Below are 19,082 nucleotides of genomic sequence, written 5' to 3'. Positions count from 1 at the left end.
ATAATAAATTACTTTTAATTAAGGCGAAGGTTAGCGGATCGAGATCAGCGGATTCTTTTCTTCGAGAAAAAGCGCGCCAATTACTGACGATTAGATTTTGGTGCCGACACATGGTAGACTGCGTGAGTAGATGACGTGACTCGTGCCCTGTCTAATGTCCCGCTTTTTAATTTCAAGATCTAGTCATTTTAGTGTTAGTAAATACCACGTGCTTCTGTTTCGAAGGTACAGAAGAAACAGAATGAAGTCTTCAGAGAGGCCTAAGTTACTAGTACACATTTACTAGTACAATGCGTAGGCCTTGACTAGTTTTGCATACATTCACCGTATACAATGTACTATTACGCGACTGAAACAGGCTGAAGCAATAGCAAATTCAAGGATGCAGACAGTAAGTAGTCCCATGACTTTTTGTCTATAATTCGGTTTATATTTTGCTTATAGCGTGGTATTTTAGTGACTTCTCTTAAGAAAAAAAAATTGATGTATTTAAAGTAAATGTTTACTCTCTTTTTAAAATTCATCTTTTCTTATTGATTAGATTATTGATTAGAAGCGTTGCGCGCTTCGTATTCTATTTACTTGATCAATATTGTCTTGATATTTCATAAGTTTTAGTTTCGTTTTCAGCCATTTTACTTCGTAATTGGCAACGAAGATGAAGAGTTTAATATTATTTCATGCATTAATTTTCGTGTTTAGTAAAACATATGCAGTTCCATTTGAAAGTAAGTACAGTGTTTAAAGTATTACATAATATTTCTTTATTACTTACTTTATATAAATTTACAGGAAGATGTCGAAACGACCAATTTGAATGTAATGATGAAGCATGCATCAGTAAAAGTCATTGGTGCAATTATAGCCATTATAGCGGTCGTTGCAGTGATTATAGCGATAGAAGACACTGTGATTTACGTATGTTTCTATTGTTATTAAGTTTTCTTTTGTGTTTTAAAATTAATTAATATTTACTCGTAAAAAGATGCATGGAGTATTTCTGAAAACGTTGCATAACCGGGATTTAAGTTTCATTAAGGCTGCCAAATTATTTTAAATTATAAAAGTTATATTACCTTGTAACAGTAATATATTTAATCTAAATATTGATGTAAGAAAGCGATAAAAAAAGGATCGATTATATCAATAATTAGCATTTTTTGAGGGTTAAATAAAATGTTTGTCGCTTCTGTGTTTAATAAAGAAAAATGCAAATATTAGGCTTTAAAAAATTATTATGTGTCTACCTATGTTTTTACAGAATATATCGGTAAAAAATATCATTTTACCGGTATATTTACAAATGAGCTATTTTATCCAATTACATAATCGCAAGTAAACAAATTGCTGTTTTAAAATTCATTAAAAATCAATTCTGTCTATCGTATTTAAGTCGAATATAAATGAGAATTTCGGTTATTTTGCACAGTATTGGTGGTATTATGGTATAAAGCAGGGTTGTCCAACCCGCGGCCCGCGGGCCGCATGCGGCCCAAGGCAAGTTCCAATGCGGCCCAATAAACTTGTAAACAAAACTGACAAATTTTTTTATTTTATTTTATTTATTTATTTCAACGGCATAAATTCAAAAAAAGAAGTTTTACAAAGCCGTAAACCTTTATACATATTTAATTTTTGAGTGGAAAGGAAATATCTTCAAATACTTGGAAATGTGTGAATGAGGAAGGAATATTAAATAAAGCTAAACTTGAGACTCAAAGAATTATAGACCCAAATTCAGGGAAAGGATAGTAAGGCCAAAAGATAAAAAGTAGTGAGAAAGGTTACATAGACTTTCTGTTAAGCAAATATGGACCCATAATTTCCCAACCTTCCTCACTTCTTTATCTTTTGTCCTTTCTCTCCTTTCCCCGCATTTGAGTCTATAATCCTCTGAGTCTAATTCCGGCTTTATTTAGTATTCCTTCCAGTGTTGCATGATTTGGCTACTTTGCGCCAAATTTGGCTATCCTTTTTTTATTTTGGCGTAAAAAATATTATTTGGTGCATTGGCTACTTTTTGGGCTACATCTTATTTATAAATATATTAGTCGAATAAAAATGCACTTTAAAATAGTGTTTTGTCATTTTTTATTAATTAGAGACCAAAATAAAACAAATATTTGTGTTTTTCACATAAATTTTTGTTTGTCTCCTTTATAAGAAATGAATTTATTTATTTCTAAGTAAAAATTGGAAGTGTCTGTAGAAGTAATTTTTTAAAATATCCTTTTTCGTGATAAAGATTTAATATTTATTACTATAATCTAGACATGTTAATTCTTAAATATACAAATATATTTAAGGATTGGGCCACAAGTATATTATATATACTTGTGGCCCAAAACTTCATGACATCTTTCAATGTGGCCCAGAGAAACAAAAAGGTTGGACACCCCTTGTATAAAGCAACATAGTCTGCCAAGATGAACTTGTTGGGATGAGTTTCTAAGGGGAACTGACCCCTATTTAGGTGTTACAAAACCCGAATTAAATGCAGGAAACTCCACTCGATTATGCTAGAACCCGTTGATTTATTATTAGAGAAAAATTTATTATTGTCTTATTGCGGGAGCCGGTAATACACTTTTTGAAAGACCTGTATATTTGAATTGAGAAATGAATTATTAAATTATTAAATTTCAAAATATTTCACTTTTATATCTTTAATTCATTCGCAGATTATCCCGGATGCGCTGAAGATCAAACCTATTGCAAAAACAACGGAAAATGCATACCATTTAAATGGGCATGCGATGGATATAAGGACTGCACGGATAACTCAGACGAAACAAATTGCTGTAAAGTCCGAATACAAATATTAATTATTAATTGATGTTATTTAATTATATTTTAAATTGCATTTTAGTGAGAGAAGGTTATAGAGTCGAAGAATTACCTGGAGTAAGAGAAAGTAAGGAGAAAGCACTTTCGTGGTTGAAAAAACAAAGAAAATTAGATGGGGGTTGGGGTAAAGACACGAGTCGGGCCATTGTGGCACTTCGTCTTTCCGAAGAACTCGACATAAACTCTGCTAATGTAACGAATCAATTAATGTTTACGCAACTGAAACTTCAACTTTCTCAACTGTTGCTGTAATAATATACAAAACACGTTTTTATTTGTTGAATTATATAATTTTTTATCTAAGAAAAAATTGTTGTTTCTAGGAACGACATGAAAGACATCAAGAGTTATGAAATCGCATCTTTCGTTAATTCATTACTTGCCATTTGTTCTAATCCGAAAAATTTTCAAGAATTCGATTTAGTGAATTTATTGAAACTAAGAATTAAAGAGTCTGAATCGATGAATCCTGCAATCGCGTTGGCAATATGCAATTCTAATCAAACCATTCCACCGAATGAAATGAAAAAATTAGAAAATCTCTCTCTTAAAAGAGGCTCTCACTGGATAGGTAATTAATATATCATTTACTTTTTAGAGTATATTTAAAGTAAAAACATAGTTATGAATTATATTTTTATAATAAATACATACAGTTTTTTTTAGTTTTGAAGAAACATCCCTCGTTCATAATTAGAGATGCAAAAAGAAAGATATGAGATAAAACAACGTACAAAACTTAAGAAAATTGTCGGAAAATGTTTTTAAATGCTTTAAATTTTAAGAATACCGCTCTGGGGGGCCAAGGATTGAACCAGGGCATTAGTTTATAGCGTAAATTCTATGGCAAATCCCTCGGCCACTCGGATGTCACTATTGTGAATCCAGCCGAATACATGATATCTATGGAAGAAAGGGCATTCTTTTTCCCTTTGAGAAGAGGAAAAGTTAAGAAAAAACAATCTTAATTTGCATGCAATATTTTAAAATACGACGTTTTTGGTTGTACGATTGATTATTAAATAATTGCAAATAATACATACTACATTATTTAAAATGAATTTTTATTTCTATTTTCGTGTATTTAAAAGGGGCATAAAACTATTCCTTCTTCACCTATACATTTTCAAATTTCTCAAAAAATTACGAGAATGCAGTAGTTAATGTTTGTTTTTATTAATTTTAATACATTTTGAAGCCTATCTATATTATCACAGTGATATTCCTTATATATAAATAACTTTATATCTTAGAAAAGGTGTCAAATTTTTAAAGTTGAAACTAGAAAAATTGTCAAAATAACTTATATTATGTTGAAGAGTCCCATTAATAGATTCATAGACCAGTGTTATTATGTAATTCTCCACATAAATGTAAATGTAAATATAACTTCTATAAATCACTTTTCAGATGATATATTTAAACTACAATTTACAAATAAGTAATTCACTTCTTAACTTTTATTTAGATTCTAAAGCATATGCTCTGATGGCATTGTTGTGTCTTAAAAATCGCATGAAGCAATTTTCACCACTTCATAAATACGATTTAGATTTTAATAAAGCGATGAGAATCTTTTCAACATTACAAAATGAAGACGGTTCCTTCGGTAATAAACATACAACAGCCCTTTTCCTTCAAGTAAGTTCTTGTTAAGATAAAGTTATTATAATCATCTCCGCTTTTATGATGATGAAACATCATCACGAAGAGAGTTATATTTCTCATATATTCATACTGACTAAATACATCTTTTCTTCTATCTTCGGAGTTGTACAACACTAATTCGTAACAAACACTTTTTATTTAACCTATCTTCATCTCTCAATCTTATATCTTCTGAGTCTTCTCAGTCTATCCATAAATTATCTGATGCTCTTTTCATAGTTTCCAACTCCTGTATTATTCCATTCCCCGTAACGTTCAGCACATACTCACCCCAAAAATTATGTAACATGTATCCTCAATCTATCCTCTTCGTTGTATTAATGATACAATAGAGAATTTATCATTCGTAAAAGCGGGGTGTCTAAGATATTATTTCTATATTTATCAATTGTTACTGATATTGATGTAATACAAAACAGGCTTTATTATCTATTGATAACCAAGTAACCAAGGACAAAGAATGGAATGTAACGGCTGCTATTAATTACCTTCTGTCGCACCAAAAAGAAGATGGCTCATTCGGAGATGCATTCTCAGCTTATCTGATACTTCCAATACTGAATGGGAATACATTTGTTAATTTGGGGAGTCTCAATTGCAGTATAAACCAACCACGTTTGTATTCTCGTTTCTTTCACTTTGCAAAGCTTTGAAATCAAATCGGTAACTTTATTCTTAACCAATTGCAGATAACTTAATAATAGAAGGAGAAATTGAATCTAGAAGAATTGAAAAACATCGTGTAAATTATAAAATCTTCGTTGGAGAGAACAAAGATATTAGTTTTAGTCTTTCTCTTAGTGTACCCATTAATTCGACGTTTTTTGAAGTCATGCAATTAGCTGAAAAATTGGATAATAAATTTAGGTAATTTTTACGAAAAATCTTTCATAATGCTATAATTGTTGTCAAATACAATAATTTATTATGAATACAATTAGAATATAATTGAGAATTTTGTATGTAAAATAATGTTATTAAATCACAGCAAAAATGATTATTATCAATGATAAAGCTATTATTAAAATGTGTTTATAGTCTGAGTAAGATAAATCAGGACCAGGCTATTCAAAAATGGACTTTTTCCAATCACTTTGGTATCCTTTTTTATACATTGAGAACTAAATTGTCGGGTCTCTTTTGTCCGGGAATTCATAAAAAACTCTCTTTGATTCCTCTCTATCTGGGCCGTTTGTTTTATATATAGGCCTATATATATAATTAAATGTAGGCATATTGTATCAGGTATTTTACACTTTTTCTCTTCGATTAATGCTAGTTTTTATGCATATTATTACATAAAACGTTTAGTTATATTTAATAATACGCATATTATAGATAAATGAAAAACAAGTAATTAAATTATTTGGTTTACAAAGATGGAAATTTTGTTTTCTTAATGACAATATTTCTATAAATATAATTAATTAGAACTTTTATTTAATTATTTTAAAATTAGCTAACAAATTTTATACTTCGAGACAACTTTATATGCGTGTGATAGAATAAATAGCTATAAATTACAACTAGTAATTATGTATTATACGTTGGCATATAATCACTCAAAACTCTGATTTATCTTACAGATTGCTACAGGTTATCTTATAATAATTAATGAAATTTATGCAACTTTCGGATTTAAAAGTATTTATAATGTCTTCCAGTTTCGAATACGTCGATTATCCATGGGGTAAATACGTCTATTCGATATTTGGGATATTTAATCATCCGGAAGAAATGAATTATTGGCAATTGTTTAAAGATTCAGAAAATGAAACGTTTTTACTGCAATGTAAGTATATTCATGCTCTTATATCCATCTCCGAATATTTGTCTACTTATTCTATTTGATCTAAATCTCAATACATTTAGAAAAGTTCAGAATGGCCACAAAATCTGTAGTTAGAACTATGTGAATTATGCTCTCCCTCCATTCTTTAAACCAGTGGCGTGCCGTCATTAGAAGCGGTGGATGCGCCGCTTCCCTTGTATTTTCTAAAAAATAAATACATATTAATTTTAATTATATGAAAATAATTGTACAATATTTTATTATAACCTCATTATGTATCTTATTACAAATTTCTATATTACACGTGAAAAAAAAAAATAAGATTGCTATTGTATATTCGAATATTAGTGGCGGAGTAGAGGCGTGGAAACGCTGTATCGTCAGCATCCAAAAAGCCAGATTCGCGCACGCGCTTTACGGAGCACAAACCTCACCCGGTTTAGCCGGTGGAAGCCTAAGATTTCAGGTGGCTGCTACACGTATAACGCATCCAATTCTATCCGTGACCGGTTCCTAGCTGTTAGCCGCCCGCCCGCTAGATATTTGGCCGTCTTCGCCCGATTACGTGAATCACGAGTAGATTTATAACTTAACCCAACCGATAAGAATTTACCTGTATGTTTTTATGATGGTTTTCTGTATAGTTGACAGGAGTTTTAAAAAATCCGTTAAAATACTTGATATTTTTATTCCGCTCTCCGATTTTATATTACTCACGGATTTCAATGTTAAACCGGTGATATTGCAATTTCGTAGGTCCCGTCTTTAAGGGGATATATAGAAAAAACGTGTACAATTCTTGTATAATGTTAAAAAATTAACTGTTACTTTGGTAGCATAATTAACAACTAAATTTAATGAATGAGAGAGATGCACGAGGTACATCTAGAATTTATTTTCCTTAAATTTACGATTTATGTATCCGTTGTCATAAAAATTTGTCTTTCCACTTTTTCCCGAGACTACAAATATTCGAGTACAAAGTAATCGGTTTCGACTTATTCCTACTTAAGAAGTAGTTAAATAATTAAGCGATTAGGGAATTGGGGACATAAACAAAACCCCAACGAAATTTTACTTAAACAAAAGCCTAACCGAACCAATCTATAGCCGAGTACAGTGGAACTGATTTCTTCGAAATATTAGATGTAATAAAGACAGACATTTTTCCAGTTCGACGAGAGTGACCGAAAAGTTGTAAATTTTGGAAATTTCTCAGGACACTTGATCCTAAAACGAATTAGTTAGAAAACAAACAACGGACAATCTATTAAGTTTAAGATATTTAGACTTTTACAGCTATGGTGAGAAACGTTTAAAATTTATAAGAGCCCTGTCGCGTCTTTTGAGGTATATTAGTGATGCCACAAAAGAGGCATTTGACATTGACCGGTATGGGCACCCTCGGGATTTGGCAGCCCGCGTGCATGTACGCACCGCACACCTAGCAGGACCGTCTCTGATTCCACTCGTAGGGAGCTATTTGACTAAGTGGTTAAGATTTAAAGAGTAAAGAATATTTTATGTTATTTTTATGTACGTTTCTTTACAAAGTTATATCTATATATATAATCGAGACGGGTTGATGATAATAATAATAAGTGCAGAGCCCAAATTAGGAGTACACAGTTAGGGTACGTCACGAAAATGCACACTAAGAAGAGATTTTTCGAAATTCCTCCCCACGGGGGAGAGGGACAGGATTAAGGCTTAACACTTCCATCAACAATGGAAGTGTTAAGTAACAATGGAAGTGTTACGTAACAATGGAATTGTTAAGAGAAAGCGACGTGCAAGATGCAGATGCAGTTTTTTTCGTTTTTGCGTTTTGTTTCGTTTGCGTTTTTGGATCTAATAACAGAGGTAATTATATTGAACTTGTTTATTTATTAAGTACGTCAGATAAATAATCTATTAAAAATACATTTAAAGAAAGAATTAACTGATTGCCCCTGGAAGTCGGCTTCTTATAAAAACACAGCTTCCCTATCATCAGATGTCACGGCACGCCACTGCTTTAAACAAATATTATCTAATTTTTCCCATACCTTTTTGTGTATATTCTTTCTTGTTGACGATTGAAAGTTGCTGCTAAGTCTCCAATAACTATTTATAGATGCTCAATTACTATAAACAGCAATTAAGAATAAGTTCCTCTTTCATAATTCCGGAAGCAAATGGTGAAATACAATAGTCAAGGATATTAGTCTATTTATTTACATATAGAATTAGTTTTTAAATACTTATTTAGTATGTATATATATATATTGATTATTTATATAATTTTCTAATTTATATTTTAAATTTTTCCAGCACCTGATAAAATGATTCCTGGAAAAGAGGAGACTTACATTTACTGGTATAAATCAATAGCTGATTAAATATATCGTGCAAAATTCTAAATGTCTTTGACATTAACTACTTCGTTTGCTAAATATACTAATGAGAGTTTCGAATTTTTAAACTTACACACAAGAGATCCAAAAAGTCACAATATTCATGTATGTTATGTAAAAGGTTTTATACCGTTCAACGTATCCGCACCAAATTTGGAATGAATATTCTTTGATAGTCTAGAAAAACTACTGTAAGTCCCAATTCCTTTTTAACCTAAGCCCAAGCAATTTTTGTTTTGCAGTTTTATTATTGTAAATAGATGTAAATTTTAGTTACTAGGGCCCTTTTTTTTTTTTTTTAATTACTCTCTCCCAACCCGACTTCAACAATCCCTATTCTCTCAAAAGTACAAGCAAAGCCAGGCACAAGCATTTAGTTTCTTATAAATTTCGCAAAACTTGCTAAATCTCTAGTCTAGAAAATCTTAGGCAACCAACTTTTGGGCCATTCTATATACACATCACTAAAGCTATTGTTGGTGTAAGAAACTATGTAATTACTCTTAGGTATTTACTTCTTTATGTTATTAATTGTTTAAAATATTAATTTGTAATTTCTATGACATAATAGTAATTTATTAAAGACATTTCTTTATTCCAGTTTTTCCATTTTTATTTTTTAGTATATATAAATAAACTTATTTATTTATATCTCTTTTTGTTTTTCGTTAACAATCTTCTTGTCTGCTTTGCAAGTTTTAGTATGTTATTATGGTATATAATCCGTGTTAGTGTTAAATATAATGTGTGAGACTGACACTACATATTCTAACTTTGCAATTTTTGAGCGAAATGGAGATCTTCATTACTCGGAAAGTTTTTTGTGATCGAACTTCAAACCAACCACACGACCATTAAACATGAATTTTTGCAAATGCAGTATGTTCTGAAATAATAGAGCCACTATGAAATAATGAAATTAATAACGGAATAAGAAGCAACTGATTCCCATTAAGACACAAAATGTTTTGGATAAATATATAGCTTAATATTGGATAAATTGATAAATATAGAGCTTCATATTTATCGTGTAATCAATCACTCCATGGCCCAATTGTCTAACTGGTATCCGATTTCCTGTTATTTTGCCACATAAATAGCCATTTCTTTCGGTGGTATGACAAATATAGCTTTTATCTCTAATCGTATTAATGCTGTAGGATGTCGCGGNCAATTTTTTTTTTCAAATGCTATTTGGTGCATATCTACTTGCTGATATCCTACAGCAATAATACGAACAGAGTTAAAAGGTGAATTTGTCACACCACTCCATTTAAATGCGATCACACCATAACACTTTTAGCATCTTTCTGCCGTCCCAATTAATTCAGATATCGTGTCAATATCTTCTTCAGCCATCTGACCGGTCCATGTTGAATTTCTTCTCATCACTCCTTATAATTTGTTGTCATTTATCAGTCCACATCATGTAATATTTATCCCAACGGGTGCTTGATTACATGTTAATTATGAAGCATTATATTTATCCTGTAGTGGCATGAAAACTTTGTAAAACTGATTCTTATGCAGACATAATATACTTCTTATTCCTTTATTAATGTTTTTAATGCCATTATTTCACTGTGGTTCTATTATTTCAGAACAGAATACATTTGCAAAACTTCACTTTAGTGGTCGTGCGGTCGCTTTGAACTTAAATCCGCCAATCGGCCCGTTAAGTGACGAAATTTGACCTCGAATATCTCAGTCCGTAGATCGAATTTCAAAATTCTGATTTCGTAACGACATTGACCTTGTCGAGTTATACACATTTGCAAAAAAGAATCATGTTTAATCGTCGCTTTAAACTTCGATCACAAACAAAAGACTTTCTGATTTATGAAGAGCTCTGCTTACGCTCCGCTCAATTATTCCGTTATTATTAATAATTGAAAATTTAGACTTCCAGTTTCTTTTCCAATATCCTCTGTTAACTATAAAATAAACTGGAGTAAGAGATAAATTATCTGAAATATCGAACAAAAGCTATTAGCGGCGCTAATACAGGCATAAAACGAATTTTCCTTTACGAACGCAAACAAAAACCCGTAAATCTCCATCTTGATCGTTGTAATACAATTATAAAACATTCAACAAGGTTCAACTATATTATACATCAAATTTAACTAATCACTATTTCATCTGAAAATAAAGATAGATGCCAAAATATATCCAACCTGTATTACTACGTTCTTTCATTTTTCATTACAATTTCCATTGTTTATTGCTCTCTCAATGCCTGGAAAAAGTTTAATATCACCATTCTTATCTCTTAATTTCTAAGATTTGCCGATGATATGGCTTTTCTTGCAAAAAAATAAAAAAAAAGACTCGAAATAAATGTTAAAGAAACCAGAAAGAAACTGCGAGTAATATAAAAATAAAGATTAATGCCAATAAAATGAAAGTATTCTGAATTGAAGTAGATTAAAGAAAAACAGACAAAAATTTGTACAAGTTGATGGATTTACATATCTAGATAAATAATTGATTCTGGTTGCAAAAGTGAGAAAGAGGTAAAAAGAACAGGTTATTGTTACATTTAGTATTAGCTTATTAGGTATATAAAAATTAGAATTACTGTTGTCAATTGACAGTTTTTTTAAATATAAAAGGTCATGAATTTTCGACATTGAATGGACCACCGGTTGGTCGAATGAGTAGAAGCATTAGACCAACGACTACCTGGTAGTTAGTCGCGGGTTCGCATTCAACCAACAGGATGGCCACGTAAAGCTTTCCGAGTTTTTTTCACCTGCCTAATACCTAAATAGGGTCAATTTCCCATAGAAGGAGGCATCTCCTTTGACAAATCACCCATCATTGCTTTATCCTATCAACCGATCATTATCTTTAATACTAATTCAGATAATATCATCATTCTGAAGACATTATATATTCTTGATATTTTGAGGTTATTATAACAAGGATACAAGAAATATCTAGTTGAACTAGTTCAATTAGAAAAAAATATATATTTAAATTTAGAATATAAAAATACTCGAAAATAGAATTTTTTATTCCTGCAGTACATTACATATACATAATAATAATAATTTTATCAAAAAATAGTAATAAGATAAAAATATAAATAAATTTTAACAATGTTGTATAGGATACTTATGCTTATTCCAAAATGATAGAGCAACTTCAACATTTAAATAAGTGATATTATTTATTGTTATTAAACAATATGTTCACATTGTCTATTAATTACATTGTAAATTCTATTTGACATTGTTTAATATTGGGCACTGTTATGTATTTTTGTTTTTGTTTTATTCTGTATTATGTTCTGACTACTAACCGCGTATTCAGATACTTGGAAAAAGCCTAAACACGTAGTATCTTAAATAAAGTATAAAGTATTAATAAGATTCTTCCTCTTCTCATCTGTGATTTCGTGTCAAGCATCAGTTATTACCTTTTTTAATGATTCCACTGTTGTGTATTGCTTCTCATTCCTACATATTTTCCTTGCTAAAATACTAAACATGTTTTCTATAGGATTAACATCAGGAGAACATGGGGGTAAGTTCCATAATATGAACACCATTTACCAAAAACCAATCCCAGGTTGATTTTGCGTTATGAGATAACCCAAATAGCATTATCTTGCCGAAATTGGAAAAATTTCTCTCAATTTTTTTTTCAAATGCTATTTGGTGCATATCTACTTGCTGATATCCTACAGCAATAATACGAACAGAGTTAAAAGGTGAATTTGTCACACCACTCCATTTAAATGCGATCACACCATAACACTTTTAGCATCTTTCTGCCGTCCCAATTAATTCAGATATCGTGTCAATATCTTCTTCAGCCATCTGACCGGTCCATGTTGAATTTCTTCTCATCACTCCTTATAATTTGTTGTCATTTATCAGTCCACATCATGTAATATTTATCCCAACGGGTGCTTGATTACATGTTAATTATGAAGCATTATATTTATCCTGTAGTGGCATGAAAACTTTGTAAAACTGATTCTTATGCAGACATAATATACTTCTTATTCCTTTATTAATGTTTTTAATGCCATTATTTCACTGTGGTTCTATTATTTCAGAACAGAATACATTTGCAAAACTTCACTTTAGTGGNTATATTTAAGGATTGGGCCACAAGTATATTATATATACTTGTGGCCCAAAACTTCATGACATCTTTCAATGTGGCCCAGAGAAACAAAAAGGTTGGACACCCCTTGTATAAAGCAACATAGTCTGCCAAGATGAACTTGTTGGGATGAGTTTCTAAGGGGAACTGACCCCTATTTAGGTGTTACAAAACCCGAATTAAATGCAGGAAACTCCACTCGATTATGCTAGAACCCGTTGATTTATTATTAGAGAAAAATTTATTATTGTCTTATTGCGGGAGCCGGTAATACACTTTTTGAAAGACCTGTATATTTGAATTGAGAAATGAATTATTAAATTTCAAAATATTTCACTTTTATATCTTTAATTCATTCGCAGATTATCCCGGATGCGCTGAAGATCAAACCTATTGCAAAAACAACGGAAAATGCATACCATTTAAATGGGCATGCGATGGATATAAGGACTGCACGGATAACTCAGACGAAACAAATTGCTGTAAAGTCCGAATACAAATATTAATTATTAATTGATGTTATTTAATTATATTTTAAATTGCATTTTAGTGAGAGAAGGTTATAGAGTCGAAGAATTACCTGGAGTAAGAGAAAGTAAGGAGAAAGCACTTTCGTGGTTGAAAAAACAAAGAAAATTAGATGGGGGTTGGGGTAAAGACACGAGTCGGGCCATTGTGGCACTTCGTCTTTCCGAAGAACTCGACATAAACTCTGCTAATGTAACGAATCAATTAATGTTTACGCAACTGAAACTTCAACTTTCTCAACTGTTGCTGTAATAATATACAAAACACGTTTTTATTTGTTGAATTATATAATTTTTTATCTAAGAAAAAATTGTTGTTTCTAGGAACGACATGAAAGACATCAAGAGTTATGAAATCGCATCTTTCGTTAATTCATTACTTGCCATTTGTTCTAATCCGAAAAATTTTCAAGAATTCGATTTAGTGAATTTATTGAAACTAAGAATTAAAGAGTCTGAATCGATGAATCCTGCAATCGCGTTGGCAATATGCAATTCTAATCAAACCATTCCACCGAATGAAATGAAAAAATTAGAAAATCTCTCTCTTAAAAGAGGCTCTCACTGGATAGGTAATTAATATATCATTTACTTTTTAGAGTATATTTAAAGTAAAAACATAGTTATGAATTATATTTTTATAATAAATACATACAGTTTTTTTTAGTTTTGAAGAAACATCCCTCGTTCATAATTAGAGATGCAAAAAGAAAGATATGAGATAAAACAACGTACAAAACTTAAGAAAATTGTCGGAAAATGTTTTTAAATGCTTTAAATTTTAAGAATACCGCTCTGGGGGGCCAAGGATTGAACCAGGGCATTAGTTTATAGCGTAAATTCTATGGCAAATCCCTCGGCCACTCGGATGTCACTATTGTGAATCCAGCCGAATACATGATATCTATGGAAGAAAGGGCATTCTTTTTCCCTTTGAGAAGAGGAAAAGTTAAGAAAAAACAATCTTAATTTGCATGCAATATTTTAAAATACGACGTTTTTGGTTGTACGATTGATTATTAAATAATTGCAAATAATACATACTACATTATTTAAAATGAATTTTTATTTCTATTTTCGTGTATTTAAAAGGGGCATAAAACTATTCCTTCTTCACCTATACATTTTCAAATTTCTCAAAAAATTACGAGAATGCAGTAGTTAATGTTTGTTTTTATTAATTTTAATACATTTTGAAGCCTATCTATATTATCACAGTGATATTCCTTATATATAAATAACTTTATATCTTAGAAAAGGTGTCAAATTTTTAAAGTTGAAACTAGAAAAATTGTCAAAATAACTTATATTATGTTGAAGAGTCCCATTAATAGATTCATAGACCAGTGTTATTATGTAATTCTCCACATAAATGTAAATGTAAATATAACTTCTATAAATCACTTTTCAGATGATATATTTAAACTATAATTTACAAATAAGTAATTCACTTCTTAACTTTTATTTAGATTCTAAAGCATATGCTCTGATGGCATTGTTGTGTCTTAAAAATCGCATGAAGCAATTTTCACCACTTCATAAATACGATTTAGATTTTAATAAAGCGATGAGAATCTTTTCAACATTACAAAATGAAGACGGTTCCTTCGGTAATAAACATACAACAGCCCTTTTCCTTCAAGTAAGTTCTTGTTAAGATAAAGTTATTATAATCATCTCCGCTTTTATGATGATGAAACATCATCACGAAGAGAGTTATATTTCTCATATATTCATACTGACTAAATACATCTTTTCTTCTATCTTCGGAGTTGTACAACACTAATTCGTAACAAACACTTTTTATTTAACCTATCTTCATCTCTCAATCTTATATCTTCTGAGTCTTCTCAGTCTATCCATAAATTATCTGATGCTCTTTTCATAGTTTCCAACTCCTGTATTATTCCATTCCCCGTAACGTTCAGCACATACTCACCCCAAAAATTATGTAACATGTATCCTCAATCTATCCTCTTCGTTGTATTAATGATACAATAGAGAATTTATCATTCGTAAAAGCGGGGTGTCTAAGATATTATTTCTATATTTATCAATTGTTACTGATATTGATGTAATACAAAACAGGCTTTATTATCTATTGATAACCAAGTAACCAAGGACAAAGAATGGAATGTAACGGCTGCTATTAATTACCTTCTGTCGCACCAAAAAGAAGATGGCTCATTCGGAGATGCATTCTCAGCTTATCTGATACTTCCAATACTGAATGGGAATACATTTGTTAATTTGGGGAGTCTCAATTGCAGTATAAACCAACCACGTTTGTATTCTCGTTTCTTTCACTTTGCAAAGCTTTGAAATCAAATCGGTAACTTTATTCTTAACCAATTGCAGATAACTTAACAATAGAAGGAGAAATTGAATCTAGAAGAATTGAAAAACATCGTGTAAATTATAAAATCTTCGTTGGAGAGAACAAAGATATTAGTTTTAGTCTTTCTCTTAGTGTACCCATTAATTCGACGTTTTTTGAAGTCATGCAATTAGCTGAAAAATTGGATAATAAATTTAGGTAATTTTTACGAAAAATCTTTCATAATGCTATAATTGTTGTCAAATACAATAATTTATTATGAATACAATTAGAATATAATTGAGAATTTTGTATGTAAAATAATGTTATTAAATCACAGCAAAAATGATTATTATCAATGATAAAGCTATTATTAAAATGTGTTTATAGTCTGAGTAAGATAAATCAGGACCAGGCTATTCAAAAATGGACTTTTTCCAATCACTTTGGTATCCTTTTTTATACATTGAGAACTAAATTGTCGGGTCTCTTTTGTCCGGGAATTCATAAAAAACTCTCTTTGATTCCTCTCTATCTGGGCCGTTTGTTTTATATATAGGCCTATATATATAATTAAATGTAGGCATATTGTATCAGGTATTTTACACTTTTTCTCTTCGATTAATGCTAGTTTTTATGCATATTATTACATAAAACGTTTAGTTATATTTAATAATACGCATATTATAGATAAATGAAAAACAAGTAATTAAATTATTTGGTTTACAAAGATGGAAATTTTGTTTTCTTAATGACAATATTTCTATAAATATAATTAATTAGAACTTTTATTTAATTATTTTAAAATTAGCTAACAAATTTTATACTTCGAGACAACTTTATATGCGTGTGATAGAATAAATAGCTATAAATTACAACTAGTAATTATGTATTATACGTTGGCATATAATCACTCAAAACTCTGGTTTATCTTACAGATTGCTACAGGTTATCTTGTAATAATTAATGAAATTTATGCAACTTTCGGATTTAAAAGTATTTATAATGTCTTCCAGTTTCGAATACGTCGATTATCCATGGGGTAAATACGTCTATTCGATATTTGGGATATTTAATCATCCGGAAGAAATGAATTATTGGCAATTGTTTAAAGATTCAGAAAATGAAACGTTTTTACTGCAATGTAAGTATATTCATGCTCTTATATCCATCTCCGAATATTTGTCTACTTATTCTATTTGATCTAAATCTCAATACATTTAGAAAAGTTCAGAATGGCCACAAAATCTGTAGTTAGAACTATGTGAATTATGCTCTCCCTCCATTCTTTATACCAGTGGCGTGCCGTCATTAGAAGCGGTGGATGCGCCGCTTCCCTTGTATTTTCTAAAAAATAAATACATATTAATTTTAATTATATGAAAATAATTGTACAATATTTTATTATAACCTCATTATGTATCTTATTACAAATTTCTATATTACACGTGAAAAAAAAAAATAAGATTGCTATTGTATATTCGAATATTAGTGGCGGAGTAGAGGCGTGGAAACGCTGTATCGTCAGCATCCAAAAAGCCAGATTCGCGCACGCGCTTTACGGAGCACAAACCTCACCCGGTTTAGCCGGTGGAAGCCTAAGATTTCAGGTGGCTGCTACACGTATAACGCATCCAATTCTATCCGTGACCGGTTCCTAGCTGTTAGCCGCCCGCCCGCTAGATATTTGGCCGTCTTCGCCCGATTACGTGAATCACGAGTAGATTTATAACTTAACCCAACCGATAAGAATTTACCTGTATGTTTTTATGATGGTTTTCTGTATAGTTGACAGGAGTTTTAAAAAATCCGTTAAAATACTTGATATTTTTATTCCGCTCTCCGATTTTATATTACTCACGGATTTCAATGTTAAACCGGTGATATTGCAATTTCGTAGGTCCCGTCTTTAAGGGGATATATAGAAAAAACGTGTACAATTCTTGTATAATGTTAAAAAATTAACTGTTACTTTGGTAGCATAATTAACAACTAAATTTAATGAATGAGAGAGATGCACGAGGTACATCTAGAATTTATTTTCCTTAAATTTACGATTTATGTATCCGTTGTCATAAAAATTTGTCTTTCCACTTTTTCCCGAGACTACAAATATTCGAGTACAAAGTAATCGGTTTCGACTTATTCCTACTTAAGAAGTAGTTAAATAATTAAGCGATTAGGGAATTGGGGACATAAACAAAACCCCAACGAAATTTTACTTAAACAAAAGCCTAACCGAACCAATCTATAGCCGAGTACAGTGGAACTGATTTCTTCGAAATATTAGATGTAATAAAGACAGACATTTTTCCAGTTCGACGAGAGTGACCGAAAAGTTGTAAATTTTGGAAATTTCTCAGGACACTTGATCCTAAAACGAATTAGTTAGAAAACAAACAACGGACAATCTATTAAGTTTAAGATATTTAGACTTTTACAGCTATGGTGAGAAACGTTTAAAATTTATAAGAGCCCTGTCGCGTCTTTTGAGGTATATTAGTGATGCCACAAAAGAGGCATTTGACATTGACCGGTATGGGCACCCTCGGGATTTGGCAGCCCGCGTGCATGTACGCACCGCACACCTAGCAGGACCGTCTCTGATTCCACTCGTAGGGAGCTATTTGACTAAGTGGTTAAGATTTAAAGAGTAAAGAATATTTTATGTTATTTTTATGTACGTTTCTTTACAAAGTTATATCTATATATATAATCGAGACGGGTTGATGATAATAATAATAAGTGCAGAGCCCAAATTAGGAGTACACAGTTAGGGTACGTCACGAAAATGCACACTAAGAAGAGATTTTTCGAAATTCCTCCCCACGGGGGAGAGGGACAGGATTAAGGCTTAACACTTCCATCAACAATGGAAGTGTTAAGTAACAATGGAAGTGTTACGTAACAATGGAATTGTTAAGAGAAAGCGACGTGCAAGATGCAGATGCAGTTTTTTTCGTTTTTGCGTTTTGTTTCGTTTGCGTTTTTGGATCTAATAACAGAGGTAATTATATTGAACTTGTTTATTTATTAAGTACGTCAGATAAATAATCTATTAAAAATACATTTAAAGAAAGAATTAACTGATTGCCCCTGGAAGTCGGCTTCTTATAAAAACACAGCTTCCCTATCATCAGATGTCACGGCACGCCACTGCTTTAAACAAATATTATCTAATTTTTCCCATACCTTTTTGTGTATATTCTTTCTTGTTGACGATTGAAAGTTGCTGCTAAGTCTCCAATAACTATTTATAGATGCTCAATTACTATAAACAGCAATTAAGAATAAGTTCCTCTTTCATAATTCCGGAAGCAAATGGTGAAATACAATAGTCAAGGATATTAGTCTATTTATTTACATATAGAATTAGTTTTTAAATACTTATTTAGTATGTATATATATATATTGAT

The 19,082-nt window shown here is 31.0% G+C and overlaps 2 protein-coding genes across 2 annotated transcripts; both read left to right on the top strand.

The window, feature by feature from the left end:
* Positions 1-369: 369 nt before the first annotated feature.
* LOC111620749 (uncharacterized protein CG3556-like) lies at positions 370-9,153 on the top strand. The gene is made up of 11 exons (XM_023362747.1): positions 370-391; positions 631-728; positions 793-918; positions 2,682-2,801; positions 2,870-3,095; positions 3,171-3,418; positions 4,316-4,488; positions 4,935-5,130; positions 5,205-5,382; positions 6,180-6,307; positions 8,621-9,153. The coding sequence occupies exons 2-11, from the start codon at positions 659-661 to the stop codon at positions 8,686-8,688; spliced, it is 1,533 nt and encodes a 510-aa protein (XP_023218515.1). The 5' UTR covers positions 370-391; positions 631-658; the 3' UTR covers positions 8,689-9,153.
* A 3,044-nt stretch (positions 9,154-12,197) lies between these two features.
* On the top strand, positions 12,198-16,908 carry LOC111620772 (uncharacterized protein CG3556-like). Its single transcript, XM_023362772.1, has 8 exons — positions 12,198-12,234; positions 13,185-13,304; positions 13,373-13,598; positions 13,674-13,921; positions 14,819-14,991; positions 15,438-15,633; positions 15,708-15,885; positions 16,683-16,908. Exons 1-8 carry the CDS (start codon positions 12,198-12,200, stop codon positions 16,867-16,869), a joined length of 1,365 nt encoding a protein of 454 aa, XP_023218540.1. The 3' UTR covers positions 16,870-16,908.
* The last annotated feature ends 2,174 nt before the right edge of the window (positions 16,909-19,082 follow it).

Source organism: Centruroides sculpturatus, unplaced genomic scaffold (assembly GCF_000671375.1).
Source record: "Centruroides sculpturatus isolate CEXI.00-Female unplaced genomic scaffold, Cexi_2.0 scaffold204, whole genome shotgun sequence".
NCBI lineage: Eukaryota > Metazoa > Arthropoda > Arachnida > Scorpiones > Buthidae > Centruroides > Centruroides sculpturatus.
The sequence above is the reverse complement of the archived record's forward strand: the minus strand, read 5'-3'. Positions and strand labels throughout refer to the sequence as shown.

Coding starts and splice junctions, on each gene's coding strand:
- LOC111620749 (XM_023362747.1), top strand. CDS start 659: ATGAAGAGTTTAATATTATTTCATGCATTAATTTTCGTGTTTAGTAAA. Junction 919..2,681: donor TAGAAGACACTGTGATTTAC/GTATGTTTCTAT, acceptor ATTCATTCGCAG/ATTATCCCGGATGCGCTGAA. Junction 4,489..4,934: donor CAACAGCCCTTTTCCTTCAA/GTAAGTTCTTGT, acceptor AATACAAAACAG/GCTTTATTATCTATTGATAA.
- LOC111620772 (XM_023362772.1), top strand. CDS start 12,198: ATGTTTTCTATAGGATTAACATCAGGAGAACATGGGG. Junction 12,235..13,184: donor AACATCAGGAGAACATGGGG/GTAAGTTCCATA, acceptor ATTCATTCGCAG/ATTATCCCGGATGCGCTGAA. Junction 14,992..15,437: donor CAACAGCCCTTTTCCTTCAA/GTAAGTTCTTGT, acceptor AATACAAAACAG/GCTTTATTATCTATTGATAA.